Source organism: Helianthus annuus, chromosome 5, assembly GCF_002127325.2.
Source record: "Helianthus annuus cultivar XRQ/B chromosome 5, HanXRQr2.0-SUNRISE, whole genome shotgun sequence".
Taxonomy (NCBI): Eukaryota; Viridiplantae; Streptophyta; class Magnoliopsida; order Asterales; family Asteraceae; genus Helianthus; species Helianthus annuus.
In genome coordinates, this window is record NC_035437.2 from 106,340,359 (window position 1) to 106,361,033 (window position 20,675).

At 34.5% G+C, this 20,675-nt stretch overlaps 3 protein-coding genes across 3 annotated transcripts; all 3 read left to right on the forward strand.

Moving 5' to 3' along the window:
- The first annotated feature begins 5,543 nt into the window (after nt 1–5,543).
- On the forward strand, nt 5,544–6,617 carry LOC110942889 (putative F-box/kelch-repeat protein At3g17280). The gene has a single exon (XM_022184651.1). The coding sequence runs from the start codon at nt 5,544–5,546 to the stop codon at nt 6,615–6,617; it is 1,074 nt and encodes a 357-aa protein (XP_022040343.1).
- A 2,797-nt stretch (nt 6,618–9,414) lies between these two features.
- Nucleotides 9,415–13,721, forward strand: LOC110942890. Its single transcript, XM_022184652.1, has 6 exons — nt 9,415–9,596; nt 9,697–10,637; nt 10,709–11,608; nt 11,681–11,929; nt 12,054–12,317; nt 12,364–13,721. Exons 1-6 carry the CDS (start codon nt 9,415–9,417, stop codon nt 13,719–13,721), a joined length of 3,894 nt encoding a protein of 1,297 aa, XP_022040344.1.
- A 1,272-nt stretch (nt 13,722–14,993) lies between these two features.
- Nucleotides 14,994–18,812, forward strand: LOC110940273 (F-box protein At5g65850-like). Its single transcript, XM_022181825.2, has 3 exons — nt 14,994–17,203; nt 18,391–18,462; nt 18,572–18,812. The coding sequence occupies exon 1, from the start codon at nt 15,059–15,061 to the stop codon at nt 16,250–16,252; it is 1,194 nt and encodes a 397-aa protein (XP_022037517.2). The 5' UTR covers nt 14,994–15,058; the 3' UTR covers nt 16,253–17,203; nt 18,391–18,462; nt 18,572–18,812.
- The last annotated feature ends 1,863 nt before the right edge of the window (nt 18,813–20,675 follow it).

A 20,675-nucleotide genomic window follows, 5' to 3' on the forward strand; every position in this document is an offset into this window, starting at 1 on the left:
ATATTAGAGAATTAAACTCTATTAAAAATTACAAAATTAATGAATTGATCATACCTTGTCTTTCCTAATGAGCTTGCATCCTTCAAGAGCACCAGTGTTGAAATATTTGTAGAAGTAGGGGTTCAGTTACCCGAGGGTTGTTTCCGGTACAGGACAGAAGTAGCCTAAGTGATTTCTAGCAAGCATAGAGAAATATATCTTTGAAAGAAACGCCAAATTTATGGCAAAAGTTAAGGATTATTAACACTTTATTTATATATAAGTATTTATAAAGAAGAGATAAAAAGCATTTGTGGGTCAACCTAACCCGGTACTAAAAATGAATCGTCTTAAACTGAACTCGATTTGACTGGCGACCCATTAGCCAACCCACCCACCCATGGGTAAATAAGCCATTTTGACCGGTTTTTAAAGATCCAAATGTACATGTAACATTAGAACTAACTCAAAACTCTTGTATAAGCACAAACGAAAAGAAACAAATGATAAGAAGTAGCACATATTTTATTAGAATTAACCAGTTTTGAATGTTGATTAAGAAAGACACAGTTTTGAATGGTGATTAAGAAAGACACTGGAGGTAATAATTTTGACCCATTACGTATGAATGGTGGATTTGGGTTGTTTTCTATCCGAAGCAGGTCAAATAAAAAAGATAAAACTTAAAAGTTCATTTAGCAAGCATCACCAACAGCAGGAGTCTACAATGTTATAATCCATAGTTAAATATAACTTTATTGGTAAATATGTGAAGAAGTATTTAGTGTCAAACCGGCTCATACTGACCCATAGCTAAAAATAAACAAAAAAAAAAAAATCTAAGCAACCCATCCATTTTACTGTGTGTCGAGATATAGATTTCGTACATGCACATCATTAAGAACATTGCTTAATATTGTTAAAAAAAGGAAGAATCGTATGTTCACCATGGAGTCATTTGGTAAGAAATTCAAACTCTAATCGACCCATTTGAGTATTCACTAAATAGAGCCCCCTATAGTAGATGAGAGAATTCATAGCTCCACTACCATGGTATTTTGCCTCTAGATATTTTGTAAGGACACACAGTATTAGTTGTCAATGAAATGATTAATTGAGTTAATTAGGAATATTTTGTAATCACTTGTCTATTGGGAATAATGGAATATAAAAAGGGCAAAATGCTTGAAAAAAAAGTTTAAATTCTTCTGATTTCAGCAACCAGTTATATATTAGGCACAAAAAAAAACTGACTTGAAACCTACCTTGTTTTAATAGATTTACTAAATTCTTTATGTGGAAAGGCTGAACGGAGTCGAAGCACCGATTGTCCTTCATTCCTCAAATGACGAACAACGAACAGAAACTCAATGGATCGAAGCTAATTTTCCTTCATTCCTTGCTTTTTGGCTGACATCAAAAATTAAAAAAAAAATAGATCAATCGACACTCATGCTTTTCAAACTTATATAGCAATGACAGAAATGCAATTAACAGAAAGAATGCAAACCTTTCTCGACGGGCACATCAACCTTTAGCTCTGTTTCTTTGTCCACCCAAACAAACACGTAATTCGAAAGCTTACATGTTGCCGAATCCCTATGCATCTACAGCCAGATTCACCATTTCGGTGGAAAACCAATTAAAACCAAGCTAATCCACATGTTCCAGTTAAAACTGAAGTTCACGTTTATGTTATTTGACTATGATATACAACTATACCATATCTCAACCTCAAAGTATAATTACACCAATGAAAGAATTCATAATAAGTTAGGAATGGATCAAGCATATGATTTATACCTGAGGAACTTCTTTGCAAGCAGTGCAAAACAACTTCTACTATGGCCTTTTCATTTGCTAATTGGTGCAACTTTGATGCAAAGCAAATAAGGTACAAAGTGATGATGTTAACATAACTTAATATCGGATACAAAAAGTATAAGTTTTGAACAAAAATGGTGGTTTGAATTAGGATAAAAAGATATTCTTCTCGGAGTGTTATTATAAACATCACAAATTTCAAATTAAAATAGTGAATACGCATACAATAAACATCATACCAGAATTGAAACATTACATAACCTTTGCCGGAAAAAATATGGAGGCTTCAGTTCTCTCAGATTACCTCCGCCACCTGGCACTCTGGCTGCCAAAGGAGCACCTCCGCCACCACTCTGCAATACAACTTCTATCTCCCCCTTTGACACCACCCTGCAACGCTAGCAACTCACACCACCCTTTCGGTGACACCACCGCCACACTACCTACCACCAACTCTTGGTGGTTTTGCTACATCTCTGGATTGAATTTTCATAACAGGCAACTACTGATCCTTAATAATCATATTTCAGCAAAACAAAAAATAATTAGTTTTATTTATCCACTCATTGATGTAATCTATTTTTTAAGTTTCAAATTAAATGAAAAAAGCTTACTTAGAAGGGCTGCCAGTTGTTGTTTGACTTCCGATATCATAATCAGATGCCAACGGGCTAGGTTGGCTCGAGTCAAGTGGATCATCACTATCACTACAACATTTACAAAATACAGAAGCATAAGTGGTTGAGCCTAAGGTCTTTCTTGAAAACGTTGACATCTAGCTACAAGTGTGTTCTGAATGCAAAAGGTTCGTATTTTGGAATACTAAACAAAAGATAAGTCAATTAGCTAATATGAAGATACGACCAAAAGATAAATTACGTAATTTTTTAAACATTTACTGCAAAATGTAAGTCCAAGAAAACTTGAAATAAAAGTTCAATAGAAAAATGACGAAAAAGGAATGTTCGATTTTATTGCTAACGATCAGAATTTTGTCTTGAACATATTATGGGCCTCTAGTGTATTTCTTGTTTCCAAGTGGTAGCATAAGTGTTTGACCATTTGTTAATTACTTTCTCAAAACCAGATTCCAGGTACAAATGAATCGTGAGACCGTTGCTTAAACATATCCATTGCTTATATTGTTGTCCATTTTTAAGGTATAAATTGTGACCTCTTCTATCAGTAACATAAGATGCCTAACAATCTTTTCAGTTTCACATGGCATTTCATCGAGCAGTTGGTGTGCATTTATCAAAAACATTATAGAAATCCAATATTTGATTCAGTTGAGCCCCATAATAATAAGTTTAAATAAGAATCATCCTAATATGAAGCATTCATTGATTTAATTTAAACATTTTATTGTAAGATCGAAAATAATTAGAACCTGCAAGGATGATAGTCATTCAATTCTTTGAGTGTAGCAGGTATATCAGACGACACTTCTCCACCATTAGCATCTTCTTTCAACATCTCTGTTATGCATACCAAAATCAAATTAAGAAAAATAACTACCTTAACAATTTCTTCATTATCAAAGTTTTTATTTTTTTTCTTAAATCTTGTTTTGATACATTTTAATGCCTACCAATAACCAAAACCCAAAAAAAAATCACATTTTTATAACTACCCATGTAACCAGTCATCAAAAAAACACATAAAAAAACATGCAACTCCTCCATCATCAAACCATTTTAACTTAAAACTTGTAACAATACCTTAGGGAAATGCAGTTTAAGTCACAACTGGAGTCGTGTGTTAATTGAACACCCTACCTACACATCACATTGATTGTTTAAGAAGACCAGAAGAAAATGAAAAATAACACCAAAAACACATCACATTGATTGTGTAGAGAAACACAATGTAAGTGTAATCAGCCATAAAAAGAGCTGAATTGGAGGTAACTGATCAAACACCAGGTAGGCAACCACTTTCTTAGACAGTTCTGACCCGTTTAAGAGGCAACTTAGACCCTGGATTTGACATAAACACATAAACAACTTCAAAACACAATATATGAAATAATACATATAAAATGGAAGGCAATTGATCAAACACCTGGTAGGCAGCCACTTTCTAAGACAATTCTGACCCGCTTAAGAGGCAACCTAGACCCTGAATCTGAAATAAACACAAAATCAACTTCAACTTCAAAACACAATATCCGAAATAATACATATAAAATGGGAAGCAATTGATCAAACACCTGGTAGGCAGCCATTTTTTTGAACCCACTGCAAAAGCACAGCCATTTTTTCAACTTCAAAACACCTGGTACACACACAAAAATTGTAATTAGAACAATGTTATATTCAAAAAAGCAGAACAAAAATACAATTTTATTAAATTTTCAAACTCTGTAACAACGTGGTAACATAAATCTGTCTACATAATCAAAAAATAACGATTAGGGTTTATGATGGAATGAAAGAACTATAAAATAACAAAAGATGAATAACCAGAAACAAATAGAAATTAATTACGGTGTCTAAGAACAACAATAAACAGACTAATTACATCAATCAACTGGTAAAAATCTCACATCTAAAAGAATTAACAGATCCGTTAACATCAACAACAACATACAAATCATACAACAAAATTGGGGTTTTCTAATAAAAACTAAAAATCACAAACAGAGGTGGAATATACTTACCGATGCTTGTATTTGGATGTCTGATGATGAACAAAAAACAGAGCACGCTTCTTCAATGATCGACTGAAACATCTGATTAAAAGCAAGATTTTGTATATAGGCGATACAATTGGAAACGGTTCCATAATTTCAATTGATTATTGAATAAGATTAAAACCTTCCATATATAATCTAAAGAAGGCGGTTCAAGAATTGAAGGAAATTGAAGGAAATAGAGAGGAGAGGAAAACGCCGCCCAAAATCACAATTCTCTGGCCAAAGAGAATAGCCACCTCATAGTCAAATAGTCAACCTTTATTTTGCTTTAGTATAATAGATAGATTATAGTATTGAATGTTCATAGTTGTATTCTTTTCTGTTGCATACTTGCTTTTTCAACGGTGTATATGTTAATCTTATTTAATGTTAATATGAATTTAAATTAAATGATAGTGTTGTAATCAGTTTATATAAAATAAATATATTTCAACATCACTTATTTTTATTTCAATATGTAGATGTAGATATGCTGAATTCTCTTAGTCACCCATTCTAAAATTACTATACGTACACTAATATCTTTTATATATACAAATATATATATATTTTTATTTTTATGTTCATCCATTATACTCAACTACGTTATACGTTGTTAGCTTTTAGATGTTAGGTTTTTACATTGTTAGACAATAATATAAATGTTTTCATTATTTAAAGTAGTAAATCGTTAATTTTTATTTTATATAATATAAAATAAACAAATACTCACTGTATAGTTCTATATCATTAAAATATATATACAATTTATTATTGCTAGATCCTATTGTTCAATATGAAGTTACAATTTAAATATATGTATCCTTTTAATTTTAAGTAATTGTGTAATATTAAATTGATTTCAATCTTAATACAATTTTTAATTTCTCTGAATGTGTATGCTATCAACCTTATGTGATCTTATTTTTTTTAAATATCCCAACTGTATTTTTGTTTTTCAAAATATTCTTATATAGTAATACTTATTTTTTTTCTAAACATCTACATACATCAATTGTATTTCATTTGTTAGGTTTTCTATTCTAGCACAATAGATCGTAAAATGGAAAAGATTGGCATGGAAATGGTTGTCGACGAGATTTTCTCAAGGCTCCCTACCAAAGCTGTAGATCGTTTCAAAAGTCTTTCGAAATATTTTCGTAAGGAACTACCAACTCATAATTTTGAGTTGAAGCATTCTCGGCGGGCTGGAAATTCACTACAAAAGAAACTACTGTCCTTGAAACATGAGTCGATAGTCGTTGACGATATAGTAGGTGGGAATTTGGAAGTCGATACAAGCAAAACAATAACTTTCCCATACAATATCCATCCTTCCTTCTTACGTATTATATCGTCTTTTAACGGACTGTTGTTAGTTTGCAATGAAAGGATTTTTTGTGAGCTCATCCTTTGGAATCCAATAACGGGGCGCTTTAAATTGATATCCGACGACTACTTTAATCATCGTTTTGATCGTAACTCTGATACCGGTGGAATGTACTTTGACCAGTTCGACGATCTCAAAGTGCTTCACATCAAGTGTTACCGTAACGTTGCTACTGCCCGTGTTTATTCACGACGTCTTGACTCATGGAGAAAAATAAATTTCCTCAACGAATCAAAATTTGCTTCATCGTCTTATTCATGGTCTCCTGCAACTTATTCCGGCAAAACCATATATTTCATGGTTTCAAATTATTGGTTTCTACCTGGCGAGAGGAACATAGTTACTTTTGATGTTATTTCTGAATCTTTCAGCGTACTTTGTTTTCCCGAGCGTATGGAAGTCAATCCTTGCCAAGGACATTTTCTAACCATTTTGAACAAGCTGCATGTGATTGTCGTTGGACGGGCTGATGAACTAATCGCTGATTTGTTCAAACTTGAACATGATGACTGGGTCAAGGTGTTTTCTTTCGATAAGCCTCACATACTTGATTATCAGGGAAGGCAGCAAAGGACAAATATAATTCAAGACAACAAGTTGCTGATAACAAGTATTTGGGGTGATTTTGTTGAAGTTGACTTGTGCAATGAAGCTTTCAACTACCTCCAACATGTTGACAACTACAACGGTCCGAAAGGAGCCTTATTTATCGAGACCACTGTTTCGCCTATCGAATCTAAATTATGATTGTATTTTATACTTTTTTGTCTTTTGGTTCTAGAACTTTATTATTTGTTTCAAGTATCTGATGTTATTTGCTTTTTTATGTTTAATAATAAAATAACTTCTTATTCTATTGCATTTTTTCCATATGTATAATAAATGTATCCAGTAACTTATATTTCAGTTTGGTCTTATGGAATGATATTATTTCAAACTTTTGTCATGCTACTATTCTTTCATTGTATAATGGTATTTTAGGATAACATAAGGTACATATGAATTAGTATCTTAAGCTTAATTTCGACAATCTGATCCTTAGTTTCAATTAAAGTGGAGCTAAATTTTGGATTGTCGTATTCTTACATCATACCAGAATTTCAGGAATGTCTAAAAGAAAAAATTACGACTCTTCATCTTTATCTAATAACACCGGAAAGGAAAACATTTCAAGCGGTAATGTCGTAAATTTAACACTTCATTCATCTTTCATAATATTTGTTTATGAACATGTTTAACTTTTATATAATCATTTTAATTACAGATGCTACAGCTTTTGTACCTATTAATCCATCCTCCAATATTACATCCGGTACGAATCTAACTTCGCAATAATATAAGTTATTATTTAATTATAGATATTAGTATTTAATACATAAATTAGCTTTGCCATTGCCCAAAGGAAATAAAGTAAATTTAATATATTATACTACGATTACTATTATGAATATCAGCCATGTCTTAAAAGTTAATGCCTTTTTGTAAAGTTAACATCCTTTTTCTTCCCGCGCAGTTCGTCGAGGAAGAAGACCACTATCGAACATTACAAACGGTACTACTTAACAATATGTTTTACTTTGATGTGTTTTTAACTTTAATTTGAAGTTTTTGTTAAAGTATATTTTGCAATTTATGTATGCTTTTTTTATTTAAAAAACATCATTGTTATGCATTTATGTGTTAAATTATTAATTGTGATCTCTGTTGATGGTGTTGTAGCTGTTATCCCCATTGTTACTTAAGATCAGGCAAAACAGAGTCGGAAAATTAGGAAATTATTATTGGATAACAAGAAGTGTAATTTACATGGATGTCCATCAGATTCAATTCTGTCAATACTAATGTCACAACCGATGATTCGACACTAATTCCGTCTGTTTCGCGTATTGTTACAAAAGACGTATCGGTTTTATGAGAATGTTAATTATTATGCTTCTTTTTAATAGCCGCCTTTAAACTAACATATAATAATAATAAACTTGCATTTTACAATATTGATATCTATATTTATTTTAACTGAATCGTATGTTTATTTTCATGTTTTCTTTATTTCCCACCTTCTATTGTATTTGAATACATAGATAACAGCCGATTAAGGGAATTAATTTTGGATAATAAAAGATCTCTTAAGAGACCCATCATATCAGACACCAATATAAATTTACCGACTTCTTATCCATCCAAGTCAACTCCAAATGTCATCGCTAATGTTACAGCAACCCGACCATTCAGGCCACGAAGTAAGGACTTATTAACCTTGATATATTTCACTGTTATGCATTGTGTGTTAAATTACTGTGATCTCTGTTGCTGGTGTTGTAGCTGTTATCCCCATTGTTAGTCAAGATCAGGCAAAACAGAGTCGGAAAATAAGGAAATTATTATTGGATAACAAGAGGTGTAACTTACATGGATGTCCATCAGAATCTGTCAATAATAATGCCACAACCAATGATTCGATAACAACTCCTGGTACGCGCATTGTTACAAAAGATTTATCGGTTTTATCAGAAGGTTAATTATTATGCTTCTTTTTAATACCCGCCTTTAAAGTATCATATAATACTAAACTTGCATTTTACAATATTGGTATCTATATTTATTGTTTACTGAATCGTTTGTTTTATTTTCATGCTTTCTTTATTTCCCACATTCGATTGTATTTGAATACATAGATAACAGCCGATTAAGGGAAGTTATTTTGGATAATAAAAGATCTGATACGAGACACATCATATCATACACCAATATAAATTTACCGACTTCTTCTCCAACCGAGTCAACTCCAAATGTCATCGCTAATGTTACAGCAACCACACCATTGATGCCAACAAGTAAGGACTTATTAACCTTCATATATTTTTCTGTTCTTTATATAAATTAATATCTTTAGGTTTTTTTATAAACTTTGTTTGTATATCTTAATAGGTAATGTTAGTTGTATTACTAATAATGTCACTCAACCAACAAACTGTACTCCGGGTCATATTTCTTTTAACCTGACATCATTCACCGGCACCTCCAGTATGCTTCGAAATTCATCTTTGGAAAGGTAGTCATCCAGAAAACGAAAGTTAATTAGCACACCACGAATTACATCTCCAATACCAATTATGGATTTCAATACAGAGGAAATCGTAGATCAAGATCCGTTCAAGGGTCTTTCAAAAGATAAATGTCTAATGATTTGTAGTATAACCTCCGTAAACTATTAAATGTTACAACTAGATATTATTTTTCTTATTAAATCACTATTTTATTTGCTTTTTATTAATTTTCAAAACAGATTATTTGGATCATGGTGACCAATGCGTTACCTGTGAAGTATGTAATGCAAAGTTATGGGATGCAGAAAAAGGAAGAGGAAGAAGAAAGGATGGGAAAATGTGTTATTTCTTATGTTGTTCTTACGGCATAGTAGAGCTTCCAGATTACAAAGATGCCAGAGGAAGTTATCGGATCCTATTTAGTAACAAAAATAAGGAAAGCAAGCACTTTCTGAAAAATAATCGCCGTTACAATTCCATGTTCGCATTTTACTTCAATGGGTGGTAAGGTTGACTCAACGGTTAATAGAGGTAATGCTCCTTTTTGCTTTAGAATTAGTGGAGAAAATTACCATACAATTGGAGGTCTTATGCCAAACAACGTAGCGCAACCAAAATTTTGCCAACTATACATATACGATACTGAGAACGAACTTTCAAACAGGCAACCGATATTTAGGTAATTTCCATTGAATATTATTAACATTCACATATTTATTTACATTATTCTTTTGTATTATATGTCAATCTTAATAATATTTGATAACATTTGTTAACAGTCGTTCAGAGGATGCATCGTCTTCTTATTTTGCTACTCTTGATCGTAAGTTAATAGAACATATAAAAGATGTATTAGATAACGACAATGAGTTGGTCAAAACTTACAGAAGAGCTAGGGATTCTCTTCAAGACAGCCCTTATGTAAATTTGAAGCTTTGCCTAATCGGAACAAGAGAAAAAGATGGTCGGACGTATAACTTACCAACGGCGGGTGAGATTGCCGCTCTCATCGTTGGAGATATTGAAAATGTAATTGACAATAGAGATATTGTTGTTGAGACTCAAACTGGTACACTGAAGAGAATTAGTGAGTTGCACCCGTCATATCTCGCACTACAGTATCCGATTTTGTTTCCGTACGGAGACGATGGCTACAGAATTGATATCCCTCACAGAGGTGTCATTGATGTTGTTAATAAGAAACGTCCAAATTGTACTATGAGAGAGTTCTTTGCTTATCGTATGCAGGATCGGAGAAATCAGTTTTCGTTAATCTTGAATTCTAAGAGGCTATTCCAACAGTTCTTGGTTGATGCTTATACTATGATAGAGAGCGAGAGACTTAGCTATATACGATATCAACAGAAAGATCTTAGGTCTGACACATATGAAAGCCTCCGTAAATTAAAAACACACGGTCAAGATGATATATCTAAGGCTGGAAAACGTATCTTCTTGCCATCTTCCTTTACTGGTGGAGCACGATATATGATGCAAAACTATTTAGACGCTATGGCTCTGTGTAAATGCTTTGGTTATCCGGATTTTTTTATAACCATAACATGCAATCCCAAATGGCCAGAAGTTCAACGCTTTCTCAAAGACACCAATCTCAGTCCGGAAGATAGGCCTGATATCCTTTCCAGATTGTTCAAAATTAAGCTTGATTCAATTTGCAAAGATTTAAAAAAGAATCATCTATTTGGTAAAGCTTCAGCAGGTACTGTTTTTAAAATAATATTCAAATTAATATTATGCCGTAAAATGTAACAATTTGTTTGTTTTTTGTAGTTGTTTATACAATCGAGTTTCAAAAACGTGGTTTGCCTCATGCCCATTTATGCTTATTCATGGAGCCTGAATCGAAATTACCTACAGTGGACCATGTTGATGCATTTATATGCGCAGAAATACCAGACAGAAATCAAGATCCAGAATTATTCATGCTTGTGAAAGAATATATGATACACGGTCCATGTGGTAATGCTAGGTTGAGCTCTCCATGTATGGTTGATAGGAAGTGTTCAAAAGGCTTTCCCAAAGACTTTCAAGATCATACTACACTAGATTCAAACGGGTTTCCATTATACAGAAGGAGAAACAATGGCGCTTTTGTTGTGAAAAATAAAATTGACCTTGATAACAGAAGTTTGGTACCGTGCAACAAAAAATTATTGAAAAGGTATCAAGCTCATATAAATGTTGAACGGTGCAATCAGGCCGCTTCGATAAAGTATCTGTTTAAATACATTAATAAAGGGCCTGATAGAGCCACTATAGCTGTTGTGCAAAGCGATAATCAATCTGAAGAACAAGTACAAGACGAGATAAAAGAGTATTACGATTGTCGGTATATATCAGCTTGCGAAGCATCTTGGAGGATATTTGCCAATGAAGTACATTACAGAAGACCTTCTGTTATGAGGCTTCCGTTCCATCTACCTGGCCAACAACCTGTTGTTTTCGGTCCTGACGAGGATATTACCTATGTTCTAAACAAACCATCGGTTAAATCTTCAATGTTTCTCTCATGGATGGAACGTAATAAAGACCCAAATGACACGTTGGCCCGTACACTTACATATGTTCAGTTCCCCAATTTTTATGTTTGGAAGCTTGATAAGCGAGTCTGGGAACCTAGACAAAGGAAAACAGCAATTGGCAGGATTCATTCCGTCCCTCCGTCACTAGGTGAAGCTTATTTTTTGAGAATTCTGCTTAACAAGGTCAGATGACCAACATCGTTTGATGACATTAAGACAGTTAATGGTCATGTTTACGATACATATAGAGATGCTTGCTACGCGCTCGGTCTTTTGGATGACGACTCCGAGTATGTGGAGGCAATAAAGGAAGCAAGTTTATCAGGAAGCGCTTCATATATTCGTAATTTATTTTGTACCATGCTGTTATCCAGTAGTCTTTCTAGACCTGAGGTTGTTTGGGAAAGTTCATGGAAATACATGACAGACGATTTTTTATATAGACTTCAGAAATACCATCGAGTTACAGGTAACTATTGTTTACAATAAATGTTAGTATTTATATTATCAAATACATTATTTAATGTTTTAGTTATTATTTAATCTCGGTTATGTTATTATGATGAGTTTGATATATTTTTCGTATTGCACAGCGTTATCAATTCCGGAGCACCAACTGAAAAACTATGCTTTGTGCGAGATTGAGAAGTTTTTACTGCGAAATAATTCATCCTTGCGAAGATTTCAAACAATGCCATTTCCAGATATGTGGTCTTCAGGTAGTTCAGATAGTCGTTTGTTATACGAGGAGCGGGCCTATGATATAACACATCTAGGAAATCTTTACGATAGTCAGTTGACAATGTTAACTGATGAACAACGCTTTGTGTTTGAAGAAATTATGGCAGCTGTTAACGGTGATAACGGTGGGATTTTTTTTCCTTTACGGCTATGGTGGAACAGGTAAAACATTTCTATGGAAGACATTGTCCGCTGCAATTAGATCAAAAGGTCAAATCGTCTTAAATGTTGCTTCAAGTGGAATTGCATCGTTGTTGTTAGATGGTGGCAGGACTGCACATTCCAGGTTTAACATACCTTTGAATCTTACTGAAGACTCTGTATGTAATATAAAACCAGAAAGTGACGTGTCTAAATTACTGCATGAGACGAAATTAATAATTTGGGATGAAGCACCTTTGGTACACAAACATGCATTCGAAGCGCTGGATAGAACAATGAATGACGTTTTCAACATCGACCCATCTCTCAATTCAGACATCCGGTTTGGAGGTAAGGTAATTGTTTTTGGTGGCGATTTTAGACAAATATTACCTGTCGTTCCAAACGGTGGAAGACAAGAGATTGTTAGTGCCTCCTTATGTTCGTCTTACTTGTGGAGTAAATGTAAATTGCTAAGATTAACAAGAAACATAAGGTTAACCGTTGGAAGGTCGACGGTAGATATTGAAGAAATAAACAGTTTTGCCAAATGGCTTTTGGATTTGGGTGAGGGTAATGTTGGTGGTCCAAATGATGGGAAAGCAACTATTCAAATACCACAAGATCTTCTGATTACTGATGAATCTGACCCAATTGCAAGTTTAATTGATTTTGTTTATCCATCAATCTTGCAAAACATCAACAACCATAATTATTTCAGTGAGCGCGCTATACTTGCACCGAAGAATGATGTTGTGCATGAGATTAATGACAGGTTGCTATCAATGTTTCCTGGTGAAGAAAGAGAGTATCTTAGCTCTGACAGTCTTTGTCCGACCGAAGATGTAAATGCTACACAACAAAGAATATACTCTCCGGATGTGCTCAATGGTCTTAAAATATCAGGCTTACCAAATCATAGGTTGGTGCTAAAAGTTGGTGTTCCAGTAATGTTATTACGAAATATTGACCAACGGAATGGTTTGTGCAACGCTACAAGGCTACAAGTAAAAAAGTTGTACAACCGTGTAATAGAAGCCGAGATAATATCTGGTGCAAATATTGGTACTTCTACATATATACCTCGAATTAATTTGATTCCTTCTGATAAAAAGATTCCTTTTGCTTTTCAAAGGAGGCAATTTCCACTTTCCGTATGTTTTGCAATGACAATAAACAAAAGTCAAGGCCAGTCGCTTTCGAGAGTTGGTTTGTACCTGAAACAACCCGTCTTCTCTCATGGTCAATTGTATGTTGCTTTGTCAAGGGTGAAAAAAAGAGATGGGGTCAAACTACTCATACTTGACAACAATGGAAAACCGAAGATAAAACAAGTAATGTTGTTTATAAAGAGATTTTCAACGAATTGTAATTGCTAAAGGTATAGCATTGCTTCTAATTAATGACTAACATTTGATGATCACCAACAAAGTACCAATAAGTCTATTAATGTTTTCTATTGTTCTATAATGTTTCTTTAAATAAAAGAAAACATACAGGAATAAATCACATTTATTAGTGACTTTGTTTTTAGCCATAAGATGACGACGATGATAATATACTAAATCTTTGTAGCCTATTGTTTCAGGACTCTGCTGGTTAAATACACCCGCCCACATCGTCAACACCGGTTAGTTTCAAAAACTTACGAATAGGTTGATTTGGTCAATGCATTAACTTTGGATGGGTCATTTTTTCTTAGTACAAGTTGTTTAAATTACTGTAGCCATTTATGTGATGTTTTTTTTCAAAATGTTATTATAGGCTATTACGTTCATGATATGATTAAATTTAAAGAAAAAATGTTATTTAACTACATTGTTTAGTTTATATATTTTTGTAACAATATATTCACATTATGTTCTTATTCATTATTAGTATCAATATATTTAGCCTTTTTTAGTGCATTTAGCTTATGGTTTTCTGTTCTATTCGATCTGCTATACATTGGGCTAAGGGACTAAGGGTAAACTAATATTACTATTTGTGAATATTTATTTTTTCCTAATTAAACAAAGTAAGACACACTTATTTTCACTGCTTATAAATAAATATTATTTTTTGTTGTTGGATTGTACAAATATGACTATACATTTCTTCACATCGTGTTCATGTTACTTGATTTTCTCATAGTATTTTTACATTGCTTATAAGAAACAAAACACTAATATGAAATATAGTATTTATCAAAGTATAGTTCGTGTTCATTATTTTTTGTAATATCTTTATCATAAAGTAATATAGGAACTCAATCAGCCGATAAAATCGTTAGTATATTGAAAAAATTCATATTCTTTACATTTTATTAAAGCCATTTACAGCAGTACATTTCTTATTTAAACACTCTTCCTAATAAATTTTATTTCAATCAATTGATTTCGTTATCCATACACAACATTAGAAATAAAACAACTAATATCGTTTATAGAGAGATTTTCAACGATTTGTGATTGTTGCATATTCATGTGTTTCAATTTGTGGTTGAAATCTTACATATTTGTTCGTGTTTTAACGTGTATGAAATTATAATATTTATGTTAACGGTGATATTAAAGATATTTTCTTTTCGCATCCCGTAAAATTCACGGGTAGTTAAACTAGTAAATAAATAAATAATTAATCATCAAAACCGCTAAAAGCTGTGTGAAACAAGTCTTCCCCTGCAAGTAGACCTCTTCTTCGAACCCTTTTCTCCCAAAAATAAAATAAAATAAAAATGGAAACCCTAGAACAACGACAATCTACAATCCAAAATGATCGATCGCAGCAGAGAGCCAAAATTTCATTCCCAGAAGAAATAATCGAAGAAATCCTCTCCAGACTCCCCGTCAAATCCATCCTCCGATTCAAATCCGTCTCTAAACCATGGCGTTCGCTCATCTCCAATCCATCATTCACCAAACTCCACTCCACACGCGCCGCCGTTAACCACCGCACCGCCTTATTCATCTCCGCTCACGATCCATCCACTCGCAAACGATACTTTCTCTCCGCCGCTCACGACGGAGGCTCCCTCACTCATCTCATCACTCTCCACAACACTCCTACCAGGTGCGATATCACAGAATCCCAACATTTAAACGGTTTAGTTTTATTCAATTACGGAGACGGTTATCAAAATTACGCTTTTGTTGTTAACCCTAGCACACATAAGGTTCTTAAACTGCCTAATCCGACAAATTATGGTACAGGAAAGACGGATATATGTTACTTTTTTGGATTCGATGAGTCGAAAAATGAACACAAGGTTTTGAACATCACTATCACTACTCATCATGTTCCATTAGTTAAGCCTGTAATAGAGATTATGATTTTTTCTTTATCGAATTACTCGTGGAGGAAGATAGATGTCGAATTTCCGCTTGTTGTTAGTCAGTTTCGTTGGTGCTACGGCCTTAAACGTAGTGTTTGTGTGAATAGTGTAATACATTTGATGCTTGTAAATCAGAAGGAACTTTTGGCGTTTGATTTGAGGACGGAGAAGTTTTCTATAGTTAAGATTTGTTCGGATGCGGTGCCTCATAGGATTATATGTAACCGTCCTCACCTTATAAAGGTTGATGGATTATTGGGAGTTGTTTGTCATGATCAAATGATCACCAACAATGACGTGTATGTATGGATATTACAAGATTATGAGAATGGTGTTTGGGTAAGAGAAACCATTACATTTCCCAAGTCTTGGAGCGTATTTGGTTGTGCTTTCCCGTTAGATTCTGCTAATATGGAAGAGATTATCTTTTCTTTGAACAAGGAATCCAAGAATGTGACCAGTGTACTTATGTACAACATGAAGAGTGGATGTTTTAAATCTGTACAACTGACTCTTGATAATCATCCGTTTCTCTGCAAAGAACATGTGCAGTTTCAGCAAATCAAGGGGTATGTTGAAAGCATGGTGCCTTTATAGAGGAACATAATAAGGATTTGTTGACGGAAAAATGTTATTTTTGAAGAAGTTTTCTCAGCACCGAACTAGATGATGAACTCCACCGGAAGTAGTGTTTGCATTCATTCGTGTTTCTTACCTTGCAGTTCAGGTTTAATGTATGCACTTACAGAGTTTTTGCCGTTAAATAGTGTTCTAACCGTATCTTTGAATCTTTTATTCGTAAATACATTTCGTTGTTACCAAACTGCATTAAATCCCTTTTACAAAATCGACTATTGTCTTATGTTTGGGCATAGTGTTTTTTACGATAGTTATACCACATGGTCATGACCTTACTTATCATGTCTGCTTATAAAAATGTGTGATTATCAAATTAGATAATTTTATTCCGGAATATTATAAATTTCGGAACTTTTAGACCCAAAAATAGTATTTGAAACCCAACTGCACCAATACATGCATTATGCATTTCTGTAGTCAAATGCATATTGGGCCAGATAGTGGTTCCCCTGGACTCACAAGTCACACATAACCTATGTTGCAGATCACACTAACCAGCAGCTAATGCATCTATATATTCACTCCAGACTTTCACCACCACAATATCTTCATCCTCACATCTTTCCCCCGCTACTACCTTAATGGCGGCTCTGTTTCTTCTGTTGCTCATCACAAACCTTCTCTTCCCTACCATGACCCAACCCAACTCACCAGTGACTCCCACGATCGCTGAATGCGGACCACGTATCCTTCCACTAGCCATGTGTGCACCATTTGTCCAAGGTGTATCCACCGACCCGTCTCAATCATGTTGTGATAACCTGAGGCGTGTGAACGATCAGCAGCCCCGGTGTTTGTGCCTCTTGCTCAATAACTCAGCTTTGAACTCCGCTTTTCCCATCAACACGACACTTGCTATGCAGCTTCCGCATATGTGTAGTGTCCATTTCGACATCGTCACTTGTACAGGTTGGGTACTTGGGTTTGTGTTCTAATCATAATAATATTGATGTCTAAGGGTGATTTTTCGATTATAATCTAACCGGCTCTGAGACCCGAAAAAGAAATATTAGGAATCTAATATTTTACTCATCTAAGACCGTGGGGTATGGTGGGGCGGGGGTTTGGGGCATGGGTTGACACGTGGATTATGGGGCACCCAATACCGAAACCCAATTTCATAGGGGTATGGTGGGCGTGGCTGGGGTGGCGTGGCCAAGCCACATGGCTAGCCCAAACGGCTAGTAGTCCAACGGCTAGCCCAAATGGCTAGTAGTCTTGGCCAACGAGGTTCCGCCATGTCATGTTCGTAGCCCCGCCCAACGCCCTGGCTGAAACCCCTGCCAAAGGGGCCACGCCGAAACCCAAGCCCACCCGGGGTGGTGACGTGGGCGTTTGTACCCAACCCCCGCCCCATACCTCATAGTCTAAACTGGTAATGAATCGGGGTCCCGTATGTGGTTATGTATATGGTTTATATTTATGAAAAAGAACTGTTCTAGCTGTAATACAAACTCTTCAAAACTACCTGGGAGTCTGGCCGACCATCTAGCCCAGGTCGTTTGATATGTCACGGGAATCGTTGTTAACGGTTTAGGCGAAAATGTTTTTCAATTATTTATCGAACCAAACAGTAAACACCCCTACTGATCTCGAACCGTAAAACAAACCAACTTTTTCTAAACCTCTAAAAAGCAAATTTTTCTAAACCTCTAAAATTAAGAGCCAAATTGAATACAATCAGTTTTTTGTTTGGTTCTATAACTTTGTCTGTTAGAACATATTTTTAAGAGTTAATTACTGTTTTTGTCCATGTGGTTTGTCAAAAATCACTATTTCAGTCCATTAGTTTAAAAATTGCGATTTCAGTCCCTGTGGTTTCACTTTCGTAACCATTTCAGTCCCTGTGGTTTCACTTTCGTAACCATTTCAATCCATTATTCTGTTAAGTACATGGACTGAAATGGTTACGAGGTGGACTGAAATGGTTACGAAAGTGAAATCACAGGGACTGATATCGCAATTTTTAAACTAATGGACTGAAATAGTGAATTTTTACAAACCACAGGGACGAAAACAGTAATTAACTCTATTTTTAAATTCCCTCATCGTCATTTTATAGTCCTCGACTCGCTAAAACTTTTGGTTTCACGTAGGTGCACCTTTACCATCGATATCGCCTACGCCACAGGTTTCTCTAGGATCAACTACCAATTCTACGGTTGCTTGTAAGTAACTTCTAAGAAACTCACATCCATGTTTGTTCAGGGACCTTAATTCATAACTTAATGGTTGTAAATATGAGATAATGTTTCTCTTGTGTGGTTTTGTATGCAGCTTCCCCTATGACAAGGGTCACTCCAAAATCTGGGTTTATGGGATTAGGGTTTAATCATAATTATGGCATTAAGTTTATGGGATCATCGCGATTGAGGATGTTAGCTATAGTGACTTGTATGTCGACCACCATGTTTTTTTGAACACTTTGTAGTTTTAATAAGTTTGTGGTTCACTTAAGTTTTAATGTTTGTAGTTCTATAACGATTATTATCAAGGTCATTGTTGGCGTTTCTTTTTATTCTTGTTAACCGTACTTAGTACTCTTATTATAAATGTAAAAAAGACAGTTTTACTTTTGCCTACGACTACATCTCTGACCATCCATTGTACCACAACTGTTTTCGACAGTTCGATGATAAAATAAACAAAATAGACCCTTCCATCATCTCTTCTCACTACCACAACTGTCGATCTTTATTCTAATATGTGATTAAAGTCGCAAGAAACATCTCGAATCGTCTCTTGCATCTATGTTCTGAATCGCAACAATGTGGTTTTGAATGTGTGCCTTGCGTGTGTGGGGTGGGGGTGGTGGATGTGGTGAAAATTGATGAACGTGGAAAATTCATTCACTGAATTTTGGTACCGACAGTGACGGATCTAAAAAATCATTATAGGGGCAACGTTTCAAAAAAAATATTCTAAAGGGGTAACAAAATCGAAAAAACGTCATTTTTTTTTTCAAAAATTTACACTACCGCTAGAGCGTAAAGGGGCAACGGGGGTTATCCCTTGTTACACTCTATATCCGCCCGTGGGTAGAGGTGTACAAATCGGTTTTTTTCAAAAACCAGTTTCGGTTATTAACCGAACCGGTTTTTTTCATCCAAAACAAAAAACGGTTTTTTTCTATAACCGGTTTCGGTTATTAACCGGTTTTTTTAGTCCAAAACAATAACCGGTGTAACCGGGTTTTTGCCATAAAAACCGGTTTTTAACCGGTTTTTGCCAAACCGGTTTCGGTTATTAACCGGTTTTTCAGATTAAGAATCCTAACTGGTCTACAACCGGCAGTTCAGTTCGGTTGTAAAACCGATTATAAAAAAACCGGTTAGAAAAAAATGGTTTCGGTTTTTTTCCCGGTTTCAGTTATAAAACTGGTTTTTTTGTACACCTCTACCCGTGGGTACCAGTGATGTTTACAATTAAGAAGCCTCAATTCAACATCGTCTACGTTAAAAGGGGCAACAAGGAAACCATCTATTAATTAAGATAACATTAGCTAGTAGATATATAATGACATTTAAAATATAACAATGGTGTTTACATGTCACACCCTCATTTTCCGGTGAGCCCGAACTTAGGGTTTATGCGTGACGATTGGTAACAGTATCACAATAGACAACAGAAGATGGAAATAAAGTAAAGTAATAACATAAAAGCTTGAATGTAATAAATGAAAGTTATACAAGCTATTCATACAAAATATCTACAGGCGGATCGAAATAAAAGCTACCTGAGACTAATATGGGTCTTTTATCGTGGAGTTGCAAATTCAAACATCTAAGACCAAGCCTGCTCCAACCTATTCCGTATTTACTTTTAACATGCGCTTAGTCTTTTGAAAATACGTCAGTTTTCAATGGTAAATACAATAAACCGACTCTTTTGAAAATCTTTTCAAAATTTATTTGATACCGTTTGGCATTTAAGTTTTAAATAACTTGGGACAAACTATATCTCTTGTTACCAGTTTTACATGCTTGTCAATACAGTCGGAGACCGGAAATCAAATGCCGATACATGATTAATAGACACACCACATTTTCATATTCACATATATATGGGTGTGGTTCGGTTACAAAGTCCAAATTTACTAAAAAGTGTAAAAAGTCATAAAACGCTATAGTTTCAGCCATAAAACACCTAAAACCCACAGATAATAGATTGAAGATTACTAAAACACCATATTCAAACCCTAATAGTCCATGAAAACTTCAAACACACCATCGTAAAACTATGAATATAAAACACAACATGCTAATCAACATAAAACACAGTAGGGTTTGTCATTCCATAATTAGAGCCTTATTATCCAAAACACACACACAAAACTACATATATGATGTTTTAGTAATCTTCATTATGTTATTTCTGGGTT